The following is a 16,122-nucleotide window of genomic DNA, read 5'->3' on the forward strand; positions in this document are numbered from 1 at the left end:
CAATAGTCCCCTACCTCCCATACTTGTAGATTCGAAAGCTTACAACAATGAATACTCACCAGTCTTGACCTGATGCTTGAGGGTGATCTTGCAGTCTTCCAGCAGCTGCTTCAGCGGCAGCGGCTCGTCCCTAAGCTCCAGGTCTAGCAACTTCTGCATCTCTTCAGGCATCTTGAACTCCAGGATCTGGAAGAACGATGTAGTTAGAAACAATCGGCATTTTAATAGTCAACGACAGTGAGATGTAACCGTTGAAACAAAATACGCGTCTATGGAGCTAAAGTTAATTCTCAACAATTGCCTAAGAACTTAACTACTAACTTAAAATATATCTCTAAATGTAGAACAATTCGATTGTAGTTTTAAATATGATTGTACATTGGAAAAGTATTTCAGGATGGCAGGTACTTTTGGCGCATTGTTATATTCGCAACCATAGATGCTGACTGAATATGTGGCGGCAGGGTCGCCATGACAACAACCTAAACCTTAAACCTTCTCGTTGCGGTCGTTGATCTGCTAGTCGTTGACGAAGTCGAGCAGCTCGTCGACTCATACCAGTAACTCCCGAATTGGAGAGAGAGAGAGAGAGAGAGAGAAAGAGAGAGAGACAGTGAGATGCCTTACCTTCTCGTTGCGGTCGTTGACCTGTTGCACAAAGTCGAGCAGCACGTCCACGACACGCGCCAGGAACTCCCGCGTTTGGGGCCCGGAGTCCTCGCGGTAGGGCAGGATGGCTGCAAGAGAAAAGTAACGTTGAAAGTTAACGCTTCTAAATTAATCTAGAGTCCTAAAGTATGGACGAATAATGATGTACATTGACCTGCCTGTTCCTCTCTCTGTCGCACGCGCGTAATAGAGGGTATTACTGCATGTTCTGCCGCCAGAGTGCAGCACTAGCGCCTCTAAAACCATAGAGTAAGTTATACATACAGTGCCTTAAACTGTTTTTTGACAAGTTTTCACAGACAATAAAATATGACATTGATGCATCAAGGCGGTTTGTTAACAAGGGCCTACCGGGAAACGCGAAAAACGAAATTCAGCTATTCGCCTCTTTATCGCTCGAATATGCAAGAGCGATAGAAAGGTTAGATAACAAAATTTCGACGCTCGCTTTGCGGTAGACCCCCAGATTGTGATGGATTGTAGTAGTGGCGCCCCCTACGCAGAGGTTCGCGTAATATTCCCTATTATATTGCTGTTCGGCCCATGATGCCGGCGGTCAATGACACTGTGCGAGCGAGAGGAAAAGGCGCGTCAAAGTACGAAACTCTGCGTGCTTAGCGTACTTACTTTAACCTTGCACTGACTTTGAGAGAACGAAGTGTGGAAGTGCTATTATTAACGTTAAATTCTCATATAATTTTAATTGATTCAAATAATAGTCACATCTAAACCAAAATTCAGTTATTGTTGTGGACCATGCAATTGCATGCTTAGTGGGGAGATTTAAAAAAAAATGGAAGACTTCTTATAATATTGAACAATAATACGGAACCAAACTTATGGCTCTGTCAAAGTTTTTTTATGATTATTTTTCTAATAAGAGCATTCCTGGCATCATGTTGCTGTGACTTCCGTCCACAGATGCTCGTGATTTGTGCTCCAAATTACACTTCACCCTGTATTACACCCAACATAATAAAACCCAAGCTAATATCACCCTTATATTATCACTTTATAAGATCCACGTGTCAAAAAACGAACCGAATTGAACTTTGGTTTTAATGCAACATAAAAAAGTTATCAGTAATAACAATCTTCAACCAAAATAATCCTTAGGACATTGAAATAGAGTGGACGTCTAAAGAGTTTAACGGCAAATATAAATTGGTTCTAATATTATGAAGGTCCGCTCATAACAATGCTTACATTTTGATTTTCAATATAAGAGGCAACAATATAAGCTACACCGCTGGTAAAACAAATGCCAAACGAATTTCAGATCTAAAGTCTTGGTAGTAAAGATCAGGGTATTTTAGTCAAACGCTATTAATAAAATTGTACAGAACACTTAGGGGCGAAAACAATGTTATTGTAATTTCAACTCTATTCTCGACAATTTAAAGCTGAAATCAGCTTTTGAAAATTTGTATATGTTTGTGCACGTCTCTATTTGAAATTAAATTTTATGTTCTACATCATATGGTTGAAATTTATTTGTAAATGTTTAACAATTGTTGATTGCGCATTGTAAAGAGATAGTCAAAGTCGTGGAGCTTGCCCTTTTGACGGATTAAAACGAGACGGGACTAGGGAACCTTGATTAAGGTTTTTTGTGTTTTTGTATACGTCTGACGTAGCGGAAAATCTGTCTGTATGTTCAGAGTCAGTGTGATGTTTTGTTTTTAAAACAATAGACCGATTTTTCCAGGTTTAAAAATGTTTTTTATTCTAATAAAGCACAGGTTTTTTAATTAAACACCTATGTAACAACATGTGAATGTGACATCTGATTTTGGCCTAATTGAGTTAAAAAATTAGGTAGTCTTTCTAATATACATTTTAAATATCTTCAACACATTCACCGCTGAGCTACGGTCGTAGCGCTACGTCGTAGCCAATACCATACCATGGGTTTCCCGGTATGTAGCGAATATGCTTTGTAGAGGCAAAACGATAACGTGTTATGATTAGCGCTGAATGGGTTAAAATAAACATTTTAAAATGGATTTTAAAAGCTCTAAATTCTTCTAACTTATTAAAAGTTTTTTTTTACATTTTGTAGCCAAATTATAATTAAAAACTTAACATTTTATATTCAATGTGTGGGTGATACAATAATAAAGATACATTTTGTACCTAAGTACATTACTTCTTTGGAAAGACAGAAAAAGAAATTTCATAGAACCGTGTGAAAATCCAAACGGGGAATGAACTGACGTCCCAATACAAAAGTTGAACTGTGCACTTATTTAAGTGTCCTAACAGCCCTCAGCAAATGTTTCGGCCCTAAGCCCTTAACCCGCTTAGAGGGGAGAGCGGGGCAAGACGGGCTGTCGAACGCATGGATAGATACAAGATGAGGATGATGGAAGGAACAGATGTGGGAATTCAAAATTGAAATAGTCAGAAATATTTAGTCGCAAATGTAAAAAAATAACTTTATATTACCTAATTAAACAGTAATCTCGATGTACCTATGTAAATTGAAATAGGTAATGGGGTAGAATCAAGAAAATACACTTGTGGCTCTGTGAGCGGTAGGCCTCATGAATCCAAATTAGCTAGTTTGAAAATTTACTATAAGTGAATCGGAAATTCCATATAATAATGGAACCTGCTCACTACTGCGCTACAGTGGACAAAAGTCTGATAACCGGGCAGACGAAAGCATTTTTTCCCAGGCTGAAATGGAGACACTTCGCGTTCTCTCGATCAAATAGTATCTATACTTCGTTCTTAAAATACACCACTATATACCACTACCACTGTATAGACCCAGTAAACAGATAAGACCTTTTAAAGAACTGGTTTAAAATGTAGTATGTTGTATTGTGTGAGGGTTCCTTAAATTCGTTATATAGAACCCCAAAACTAAAACTAATGCTCGAGTAATGCCAAATCCAACAAGTTAAACACAGATTATAACTCCAAATGATACTTACAACCCTAACCTACAAATCTTAAGATCCAATTTCCTTTGAATACAACTGAACAAATAGTAAAAGCACTTTGACAGTATTTGTCAAGCATTACATCGCATTCCAGATGTTAGGAAACACCAAAATAACTAAACGCTGAACTATTCTAAAATGAACCTTAAATATATCTCTATAAAATATACACTTTTCGCATTACTAACTTGGCCTACCTCACCCACGACTCACTAAAATAAATACCCATTCAAATTTCAATCTTAAGGTGTTCACGTTAGAGTTGATATTTAATCGTGTATAATCTTCAGCGGTTCCTCACAAAGCGACATTGCAACTAGGGTTGTCGCTCTTTGATTTAGGGTTGTGTTTGGGATGGCGTGTGTTTATCGAAGAGTGTTTCGAAGTGTTTAAGCTGATTATATGTGAACTGTGCTTTTAGGGCGACAAGTGTGAGCAAATTTCAACATGCGGGCCCTTACTGTCTGTTGCAATGTGATAGATGTATGATATACGGGCAAACAGGCCGGAGAAATTGTATGACGATTTTACCGTGAGTAAACTCGGGCTATTTGTGATACTCGGCTTTTGTTGTCTGTACAGGTTCATATTATTCGTACATTACGGATATGATGGTCGTTCTTGTCTACGTGACAGCGTGATAAAAGGGTGTCCGTCACTTTCTATCCCACGGTGTTAAAAAGTGACAGTTATTTTATCGCGTGGATAAAGATGGATAAAGCCATCCATAATACGCCGGCATGTTTGTACAAAAGTGTTATTTAATTTATTCGCATTAAATCTGTCCAGCCTACCTATTTATATTTGGATTATTATGTTTTAACAGATTAAAATTTATGAGATTATGATTGATTGTGTAAGCAGAACATATTATATGTATTATTAATCAAATTAAAATTTATAATGATTAATTATTTAAGTTTAGTGAGACAAAACCTGCAATTATAAATAAAAATATGTATATTATATTAATGATAAGTACCTACTTAAAAATGATTTTTAGTGACTAACTTCTCACTAACTATCTTATTACAAACCCCTTACCCCTACTTAATCCAATATTCACATTGAATTTAACTCCCTTTTGACAAAACTAATAATTAATCCAACCAACAATTTTAATAAAACCAATAGCAATAGATTTATATGCAAATGCGACATTCCGAGCAGCGCCGGTAACCCTCGCGGTGTTGTTTTAATTACACCTAACCCTCCCCCTGCCAATTAGTTACACTTCACAGGGCCACAGCAGTGCAACGGTTAGTTCACATTTATTTTAAATGAGACAAAATTATATACATTAAAACCAAAAAATTACATTGCTAATCCGCGAAAAGATAACGTGCTAGTCAATCAGTGCTAACCCGTTATACTTACTTGCGCATTTTTTGCCGTGCAATTAATGTTCCCACCGTAAAAAAAAATACGCAAATAAATATAACAAACCACCACCAAAAGAACAATACTACGAATAATATTTTGACTACGATTGACTAGCACGTTATCTTTTCACGGATTAGCAAAGTAATATTTTGGTTTTAATTACTTAATATGGATTATAATATTTAAAACTTTCGCGTTTTGAACACATATTAACTGACATTTATAGACAGGTCTAACGCGAAATTTACTAAAATAAAATAAATGAAATAAAGGTAATTGAATAAATTTCGCGTTTAATAGACGGCTATAAATGTGAGTTAATATGGATTTCCGCAAAGTAACGCCAGATTCTATTCATTAAAATTATATACTTTTTAAGCTGTTACAATACAATTAAATGTCTTTATTATCGGACCTAAACCTCATTCAGATTTACCAACTTATTACGTTCTAATACTTTTACTATAGCAGATAGTCCCAAATCTTTGTGTGAAAAAAGTTATGACCGCAAAAAGTAGTGTGAGTTGAAACGTGACTGCATAGTTTTATTCGATACTAAGTTCTTGTGTCACAGATCATTAATGTTTTGTTATTGTGGATGATTTGGTGTCACGATATTTTAGTTTATTATTCGTGTTCTTATGCTTTTTGTGTCATATTTTTTTTTAACAGAGATTTGACAAGTCTCGCCATACAAAAAAATGGAGTACTTATATAAAAAAACCTTTCCAATGGTATGTCGATTATTCTTATTGGTTCTTAGGCCAGTATCCATAGAAATCTGCCCACCCTCCTTTGTGCATGCGAATTAAAGTAATAATGCGCTCGCGTCAGTCACCAAGACGATCGTCAAGGTCCTATCAAAACCAGTTCAAAACCATTATCAAGTTGATAAAACTTAATCGGGCGCCAGGACTAAGCTTATAGCTTTTTTTGCACTATCCTTAACTCCCGCGGGATTCGCGGGAACAATATAGGCCTTTGTCCTTTAGTACACCTGCATGAAATAAGGTCTTTTTCGAATAAATAGGTATTAAAAGACTATTTTACACAGATCGACCTAGGTACTAAATAAGGCTTGTTTTGCGGGTACTGCGACAATATACATAATATATAGATATAAGTACCTATATAAATGCTTATATACATAGAAAAAGTCTATGACTCAGAAACAAATACCTATTTGTAATAAACACACAAATAAATGCCCTTACCAAGATTCAAACCCGGGACCGGGACCTCCTGCTTCTTAGGCAGAATAAGGTATGGCAGAGCAGGGAAGGGATTTGTTCGAAATGAACTATCTGTAGAAGTGCTATTCTGTGTCCTGTCGCGTGCAATACGGCCGTGATATATCGCGTCGCAGCTGCATTTTGCAGCGAGGGACGATATTAATTCCACATTCCGACAACATGCAGTCAACATTGCATTCCACGGAATCTTCGAAGCAACAACTTAGGGTCAGTAATAGGGTAGGTATTCCAAACGTTAGTCATACTAGCTTCCAACGACGAATATAATATAAGTTGTGATGGGTCACTAAAAGTGTTAATGGCTAAAAATAAATTTCTACATGTCAAACATCTAGAGCGGCATTACAATATTTGACGTTGCCAAGCTGCGCATGAGTCGATCGCGGCACTATAGGGAGGTACACGTTGGGTCATTTTGGTTATCCCTTGAGGAGGCAGGAACCGGCTCCCGACAATTAACGTCATTTAAATTTGAAATTTGATTAATTAAAATAAAATCCAAATTCCGTCAACTCAAAAATGACGTATGCCATTTGAGCTCTAGTCATAATTCTGAAGATAGTTCGTTTGTTTCGCCCACGATTTTTTCCGCATAGACGTCGTTAAACTTTCAACCCGCTTTAGTTAAGGAAATGTTAACTTCAAAGTTAAAGGTAATAATTTAATAAAAAAAATTAAAAATTATTAAAAATTAAAAAATTAATTAATGTTTGTTAAGCTCACTCCGGTATTTTTAGTACCTACAATGGGATTCACGAATAATACACATCGCAGAGCTCGAAAACTCCTAGATATAAATAAAACGAAATCGTCTTAAATCCACAATTAGTGCCAATCACGAAGTTTTCTAATAGCGCCCGTTCCCGGAATCCGTGTCATTATTCTGAGGCATTAAACAGCCCCCTGGTTGGGAACACTCGCTCGCTCGGGCTTCGCTTGATAGAGTGCGGCTCATGTGGGCTTATGGGCTTTTTATCAAAATAGGGTGGAGATGGACTGTCAAAAGTTTTATTTAGTTATTTTCTAATTTAACAAGAAGATATAATTATTCAGGACGAATTAATTCTAGGCATATATATGTAAAACGTGAGTTGTGATAATAATATATATCACAGCGGTTGTCAAACTTTTTTGGTGACGGAAACCTTTTTGATAACGAAATATTTGACGGAGCTCCAAATTTATAAATTTCGTTCGTTACTGATAACCAGATATATATATCTATAGAAGAGCTGGTTTTTAGGGTTCCGTACCCAAAGGGTAAAACGGGACCCTATTACTAAGACTTCACTGTCCGTCCGTCCGTCCGTCTGTCTGTCACCAGGCTGTATCTCACGAACCGTGATAGCTAGACAGTTGAAATTTTCACAGATGATGTATTTCTGTTGCCGCTATAACAACAAATAACAGAATAAAATAAAGATTTAAATGGGGCTCCCATACAACAAACGTGATTTTTGACCAAAGTTAAGCAACGTCGGGAGTGGTCAGTACTTGGATGGGTGACCGTTTATTGTTTGCTTTTTTTTTCTTTTTTTTTTGCATTATGGTACGGAACCCTTCGTGCGCGAGTCCGACTCGCACTTGCCCGGTTTTTTTTTGTTATTATTACAAGTATTCTCGCGGAGCCCCAACAGAGACTTTGCGGATGGCTGATACTTATATCATAATCATAACTTAAGACATTATTTTTTGTTATGATGGTTAGAGTATAAAGAAACTGGCATCAAGTAAAGTATTCAAGCAAGTATTAAGTTGAGTTATAGTTACCTATTGTCACTGTAATAACTTTTGTTAGAGCAAGACGACCGGTCTGGTCTAGTGGATAGTGACCCTGTCTGCTAAGCCGATGGTCCTGGGTTCGAATCCCAGTAAGGGCATTTATTTGTGTGATGAACGCTAATATTTGTTCCTGAGTCATGGTTGTTTTCTATGTATATAAGTATGTATTTATCTATACAAGTATGTATATCGTCGCCTAGTACCCATAGTACAAGCTTTGCTTAGTTTGGGGCTAGGTTTGATCTGTGTAAGATGTCCCCTAATATTTATTTTATTTATTATTTTTTATTTTAGTAGGTAATTATAATGTTTACTTAGATACTAGTGGCTATGTGAGTTGAAGACCTCGACACCCTCATGAATCCGTCAGCTTAATTTTTTTTTATTAAATCGTCCCAAAACACTGCATAATTATCACACTTGCTCACAAAAGCGCATGAGAATCCGTTAGAAATAGGACTTGTAAAAGAAAGAGAGAAACGACAATCGAAAGCATTTTTGTCTTAGCGGAAACGGAGTCCTTCACTTTGCTCGGCCAATTATCATAATATGTACCTATGTTAAATAAAAACAGGATAAAAGTGGTCCTCGCTTTCCTCAGAACAAATAATAACGAAAATTACAAATTTTTAAAAGGAATCCAACTCCACATTAGGGAGCCGGATGAGCCCGCAAATGAGGCCCGGGTAAACCCGGTCATTACATCTTACCCAGCTCTCCCCTCCTACAATTGATAAACGATACTGGCTGGATTTGATAGACAAGGGTTTTTCTTTTGGAAAGATAAATTAAATGTACAATATTGGGGCTTGAGTATATTTTTTTAAAGTTATCAATGTGATGTATTATTTTTTGAATGGAGTGTTTTGAAGTGAATGTATTGTCTATTTATTTAGTACACTTTGCAGCATGGATGGCTTTTTAATTGTATTTGTAGTGGATTGGATTTTATGGACGCAGTTCTGTATGTAATACGAACAAAACTAACTTTTGTAAACTTTTATAGGTCAAATCGATAAATACTTCAATAATTAAGTTAACTTCGGTATTGATGCACATTCATCTAAAGATTTCAAAAGTAAAGATAGGCCCGTTCATATAACGCCGAGCGAATTTTCGCACCAACGAAATGTGCACAAAACAAACGCACCACAAACGCCATTTGCGCACCAATTTTATGGCCCACTTCGTAGTGTCCGTAAGGCCCATCTTTACGAAGTAAAATACATGTAATATAAATCAATTTTTTTAACAAGCAGATACGTCTGCGAGCGATATTCCAAACTTTATATTAAAGGAAAAAATGGAAAAAGAAGGCGTGTTTACATAAAGAAAGGAATGGAAAGATTTGCGATTTCCTGGTAGGCTTCCGTAGCTCAATTGGTTAAGAGCAACACACGGATTGTGGAAGATGCGGGTTCAAGTCCTGCCGGAAGCGTAAATTTTTCAATTTTTTCCTTTAATATAAAGTTTGGAATATCGCTCGCAGACGTATCTGCTTGTTAAAAAAATTGATTTAGTATGGGTTAGCACATTGTTACTGGTGAATTCTCAATGCAACTTGAGACTCCGGTGCCGTTAAAAGATGTAATTGTCTGTCGGTAGATGTCGCTATACGCCACCCCAAAGGCGTGTTTACATAAAGAAAGGAATGGAAAGATTTGCGATTTCCTGGTAGGCTTCCGTAGCTCAATTGGTTAAGAGCAACACACGGATTGTGGAAGATGCGGGTTCACGTCTTGCCGGAAGCGTAAATTTTTCCATTTTTTCCTTTAATATAAAACATGTAATATAAGTCCGAGAAATTTTTATCCCCACAGAATAGCTGTACCTACCCCCAAAGATTCAAAAGCATATTAGTACCTGACCTAAACAGTCGGCGTATTATGGATGGTTTTATCCACGTGATAAAATAACTGTCACTTTTTTAAACCGCGGGATAGAAAGTGACGGACACCGTTTTATCACGCTGTCACGTAGACAAGATCGACCATCATATCCGTACTGAGCACAATTGAGTAAAAACCATTACTCCACCGACCAACAAGAAGCTTACAGATTTAAAACATTTTATAAAATTTATGGCTATGAGAGTAATGTTCGGCAACGAATACTTCAATTACCTCATAAACATTACTGCGATGGGCGAAACATTACTTCCTTGTACAAACAGCAACACTCTTAACAATAACGAATGTCCATCGGCGGACCTTATTATTTATTTATTTAAACTTAATTGCACAAAGTATATACAAAAATGTACAAATGGCAAATGGTTTATTCCAAAGGCATAAGGTCCACCGATGGATAGTTAAGAGTGTGGGTGATGGTACCAATTTTAATTGATTTATATTTAAAGTTTAATTAATTTCAACCTCACCGTTCCTGTCGTGGTTAAGCCCAGTAATTACCCTAGCTTAATTCACAACATTTGTGCCGTTCTTTAGAATAGGGCCTCATCGCAGCAGGCCCATCAGCCATTGTTAGAAGCGTCAAATACATCTAGTATATGTAAGTTATATTAAATGAAGGTTCACTATGCCCGAGGACACGTTTAGTCGTCTTTAACTTTATCATAGTAGAATCAATTCTTATTAGTCACATTAAAAAAAAATCAAATCGAAAGCTGGACGGACGGACGGACAGAGTCGCACCATAAGGGTTCCTCGTGTATACCTTTTTGGTACGGAACCCTAAAAAGGCATCAATAGGCCATTCAGAAACGCAAATCACGATACCAGTTTAATATCAATATGTCACGCAACTGCACTCTATACTGACTAAAAATATATCTAAGTTTTATGACATACTAAAATACAAAATGTTCATGGTAAAAATACCAATTTCAAATCTATGCGTATTTTCCGCATGCGCCCCTGTTAATGAATGTGCCTCGCCCGGGATCGAACCCGCGAGTGGGGTTCCGTGTACCCTAATTGATAAGTTTTTTAGGGCCGGATTAGGGGTCTGAAGTTTGGTGATTAATTGATGAATTTACCGTTTAAAATTAATGGGATGCTGTTTATGAGTGAAGTGGGAAATTAATTTTAAAGTGATTTTAAACTATATTTTGCTACATTACGCTTGGGTTTTGGGTTAGAATCCCCAAAGAGCGTTTTGTAGGTATAACGGCACGAATGTTTTTTTTTACACAAATTGACTAAGCCCCACGGTAAGCTCAAGACGGCTTGTGTTGTGAGTACAGTCACCTGCAATAATATATTACACAACGATTGTAGCGCAATAAGAGCGCGTCACATATTTTTGCGGCCTTCGTTGTGTAACATATTATTTAGGGATGTAACGATACATGATTTTGCCGATACGATACCGATACCGATTTTTGAAGTAAATAATCGACGATACCGATACAGATACCGATAGCAATGGCACAGTAGTTAGTTAATAAATAAAATAAATAAAGATTATATATTTAATATGTATAAAACATACTTATACTTATGTATAATAGACACTCGATTTTGTGAAGTGTGAAAAACTGTAAAACAAATATGGAAAAATGCCAAATCAAAATCAAAGAAAACATTTATTTAGGTAACCATCAAGCAATCAATGCAAAATTAAATCCAAATCAGTAATCATAGTTCACTTTAGGTAGATTTTTTTGTTAATGAAACAAAGTTTATTCAATTTATTAGCAGCGTCATTCGTTTCGCGCGCTTTTCAAACTGTGATATCGGCTGAATTTAAATCGGCGGTGCCGATATATCGGCCTGCTGATTATATCGGCCGATCTATCGGTATCGGTATCGGTATCGTTACATCCCTAATATCATTGCAGGTGACTGTACTCAGACAATGATATGTACAATAAATAAATACAGGGTGGGCAAATAAGAAGACAGTTCGTTTGTAAATTTTTACTATATTAAGTTCATAAATTATGAAGTATTTTTTTCATATTTTATTCAGGGTTGGCAAATATAAACAGAACATAATGTCTGAAAAATGTTTTCCTCTAACAGCACTGTGCATCGGATGGTCTGTTTTAAGGACGACTCACGTTAGACCGGGCCGTGTCAGGGCCGGAGCGTTCGGCGCTTACTTTTCTATGACATGACAGGCGATCACGTGATGCTTTCCATAGAAAACGATGCGCCGGCAGCTCCGGGTCGGGCACGGCCCGGTCTAGGGTGAGTCATTCTTTAATTGTTTAAATTTCATCAGCTTGTTAGCATAGACACGTCATTTTAGAAATCCTCACCGAAATACGTCAGCAGCTGCAAAATTTGGGGAATTTGGGTGCCAATCACTGTCACTGTTTCTCGAAATTGATTGAGCAAGCAACGTGTTTTAAACAACACAATCATTTGAGTAAAATTTGCTTTTTGTAGAAAATATCTTCCTTATATAATTGCCAACCCTGAATAATATATTTATGAAAAGATATTTGCTAACTTTTGCACTTAATACCTATAGTTAAAATTTCAAAAACAGGGTAAGTATTTGCCCACCCTGTACTTAAATACATATAGAAAACAACCATGACACAGGAACAAATATCTGTGCTCATCACACAAATAAATGCCCTCATCAGGATTTGAACCCGGGAGCGGGACCATCGGCTTTATAGGCAGGGTCACTACCCACTAGGCCAGACCGGTCGTCGATATTTAACCCTAACCAGCCAAAACAAAAATCCAACCAGCCTGTCAAACGTCTACGCAACCCTAAACCTATCTGACGTCCCCTCCCGATAGCGACGCGTGCGCACGTTTCCGTTTCCTGCCGCCGTTTACCGCCATCTAGCGGCGGAAATAGATAACACGCCTCTCGAGTTACCACAGATAACGAAAATGAGTTGCTATGAGGGAGAAACGTGGTAGATAAAAGCTGAGCAGAATTCGTTTTGAAGCCATTCAGTTAGTAATATCTTTGGTAATATGTAAATATTCGAATTACTTATAACTTTTTAGAAGATGATAGAGCTAGACCAAGACAAGTCTGCAATGGTTTTGATAGCACACGCAGTGCAAGTGTTATTTTAAACGTCAAACTTCTATGAAATTATGATGTGTAAATATCACTTGCACTGCGTATGATATCAAAATAATTGCAGACTTTTCTTGATCTAACTCTAATCGATTCTACTTTTCGTAGATTCAAATGTTGCAATTTTTATAAAAGTACTGTCCTGGTAATGTAAGGATTTTTATTGTGATGTCCGGACTTTTATAAGGAGCCCAACACCCCTCTCTATATAGTCTATGAGTAGGTAATATATTCCGGGCCTACCGCGCATAGACACAGATTGTTTTTTTACGAGCTCTGTTTGTCCCCAGCATTAGGGATCAGTGGCTTACGTTTGTTGGCATTACTCACTCCAAATGGGTTCCGTGGGTTTAGGTTAAGTAATAAGTATGATTTGGGTAGAGTAGAGGGATATCAACTAACAGACTTCGAAAAACAAATATCAGTCGGTTTTAAGTAGGTTATTTAGTACCTTAGACTAAAAAATACGAAGATGTGTAAAGTTGTGAAGTATTGTAGCAAAATTAATTAGCAGCTGAAATACACCAACACGGAAGAGGGGGTTCAAATACTTTACTTATGTGCGACTAATCATTTGTTGTTTATTTACCACTAGTTTTTCGTGAGGAAACCTGCATACATCTGCGAAGAAAATGAAAGGTGTGTAGTACCCAACCCGCATTGGATCAGCGTGGGGACTATAGGCCAAGTGCAGGAGGCCTGTACCCAGCATAGGGACGTATATCAGCTGAATTATTATTTTATAGACCAACCATGGCTATACATATGTGTCGTCTCCTCTAGCTATATCACTGCCAACGTCGTGCCATAATAATCTAACAGATGGCGTCAGGGAGCTAGAACGCAATTAGTAAGAGACCTATATCGCGCTTACGGAGTTTTAAATGTCAGTTGCTATATATATAACTTCCGACCAACTGTCAGTGGACTTCGGTCCCCAGGCATAACACCCACCTGAAGAGAGTACTCTCTATTGCCTCTCTACCTTCTACACATATATATATCTAAGTACTTACAGTCATAGTAGAGGTTGCCCACGGAGGAGGTCAGCCTAGGGGTCCCTTGTCCGGAAAGAGCCGCCATTCTCTCGCCCTGCGCAAAGAGAAACATATTTTCAAACGAGGTAGCATCATTATACAATATTCATCAAACGTCTATGTCTTGGAGTTTTCCCAAAAAGTACCTATTTATATTACTTATTCATTAGTTATGGAGGCCTACTGTTTAAAATACGCAATTAGAGTTAGCTTAGGCTTCGATGATTCGACAAACTTCTATGAAATGTCGTCATAATTATGACGTATAAATAACACTTGAACTGCGTATGCTATCCAAATCGTTGCAGACTTATCTTGGTCTAATTTTATTCGTTATATTTAAAGGATCCTCACTGTTACAAACTGCCCTCAATCTAAATTCGAGCTGTTCAAATACGACCATTAACCTTAAAAAACCTTAAATGTGAATTAGAATGTATTATTATTATTAATAAAATAAAATAAGTCGATTTGATTTCATATTTAAGAGTAAAGTGAAGGTACTCTTAAGTCGCTAAAATAGATCTTAATTCGCTGCAATAGAGTAAGTTGTTGTGTGGCCGATATTAGTAAGGTCACTGTGGCGAAGTCCGGCATACTTTATTTATTTTTTTACTTTGGAGTGATCTAGTTCCGTCAATTATTCACCTATGTTACTGCTTGTAATCGCATACGATGAAGAATTTAATAATTAATATTTTGGCTTAGTGACAGATCATTTCAAGCACAAATTAAGCAAAAACAATGGCATTTTTTTAAAATTCGGCGAGTAGACGGACTTCCCGTGCAGTTTAAGGGAAGTCCGTCTAGTTATGATATCAGCCAATCTATGGGTGTGTATATGTTCGTAGTCAAATTCCTAAAAAGAACGGATCAAGACAATGAAAAGTGTATTTTAAACTTGTTAATATACGGTTCAGATTCGAAATAAACACCATTTTTCTAAAACAAAGGGCAAAATGGGGTGGTAAACCTTTTTTGGCAAATAATTAAACCTTATTATTTTTTTGATTTCCGAAATAAAACATCAATAGTAACTTTAAAATGAATTTTATTCGTTTCTTTTAATTTACTGAGATCAAAATTTAATAAAGTAACATCATGCGCAAAGTCAGGAGGAGTTTTTGATACCTTATCAAATCGTTATAATATTAAAGTCGCAAAAACAGTTGGTAATCTCTGATTTAACGAAAGTCCGGCATATGACGGACTTGCCTTGAACATAATAGACGGACTTTCCAACTTAGTCAAATTTTAATATGATAAATTGTGGAACCTATAATTACAAAACTAAGCTAATTTCTGATATTTTAAAAATAGAATAAAGACAACTGGTTCTTATGCTACCTACGTAGTTACTTTCTGATGCACAATCTTTTCAAAAACTATTATTAACAATTCTTTTCCGAACGGCTGTCGCACTATGACTTCGAGTTCAAAACACGAAATGACTTGTTGAGGCGGATTGCTCTGAAGTTGGTTGTCACAGCGCCATCTGTTTTACAGTGACGGAACTAGCGCGAAAAACTGGTTAATCGACTGGACTCCAAAGTCGCATACGCCTTCAAATTCAAAAGTTATAACGTGTTGACGGACTTGCCTTGTAGACGGACTTGCCCACAGTGACCTTACTCGTACGTTACGATGCTACGCCGCGAGCTACGACGGCCGTAGACTCGTAGCTCTTGCTACGAGAATTCTTTCTACGGTTTGATTTGAAATATATGTAATATTTACAATGATAAAATGTAGTTTATCATTTTGCAATTAATTTTAATTCAACACAAACATTAAACGTATTAAAAATTATTGTCTGTTATGTCTCAAATTCAATGCTTATCTAATGATTCGAAACGTTCATGCAAAAATTCAATTAAACTCATAATCGAATTCAATCATTAATATACAATTCATTATGTACCATCACGCTCCGCGATTGTTGCACCATTTAGGGTCCTAGCTAAATTGGTTGATCAATACTTACGCTATACAATTTCCAATTTAGCAAGAACCCTAAATGGCATAACAATCTCG

General features: G+C 36.9%; 1 protein-coding gene across 1 annotated transcript in view; it reads right to left on the reverse strand.

The window, feature by feature from the left end:
* Positions 1-16,122, reverse strand: part of LOC134802997 (glutamate decarboxylase) — a 57,223-nt gene that overhangs the window by 40,005 nt on the left and 1,096 nt on the right. Inside the window, exons 3-5 of the mRNA XM_063775726.1 lie at positions 14,068-14,143; positions 628-737; positions 60-186 (exon numbers count right to left, since the gene is read on the reverse strand). Of these exons, the coding sequence (XP_063631796.1) occupies positions 60-186; positions 628-737; positions 14,068-14,143 (313 nt within the window). The remainder of the gene's footprint in view (positions 1-59; positions 187-627; positions 738-14,067; positions 14,144-16,122) is intronic.

Source organism: Cydia splendana, chromosome 25 (assembly GCF_910591565.1).
Source record: "Cydia splendana chromosome 25, ilCydSple1.2, whole genome shotgun sequence".
Taxonomy (NCBI): domain Eukaryota; kingdom Metazoa; phylum Arthropoda; class Insecta; order Lepidoptera; family Tortricidae; genus Cydia; species Cydia splendana.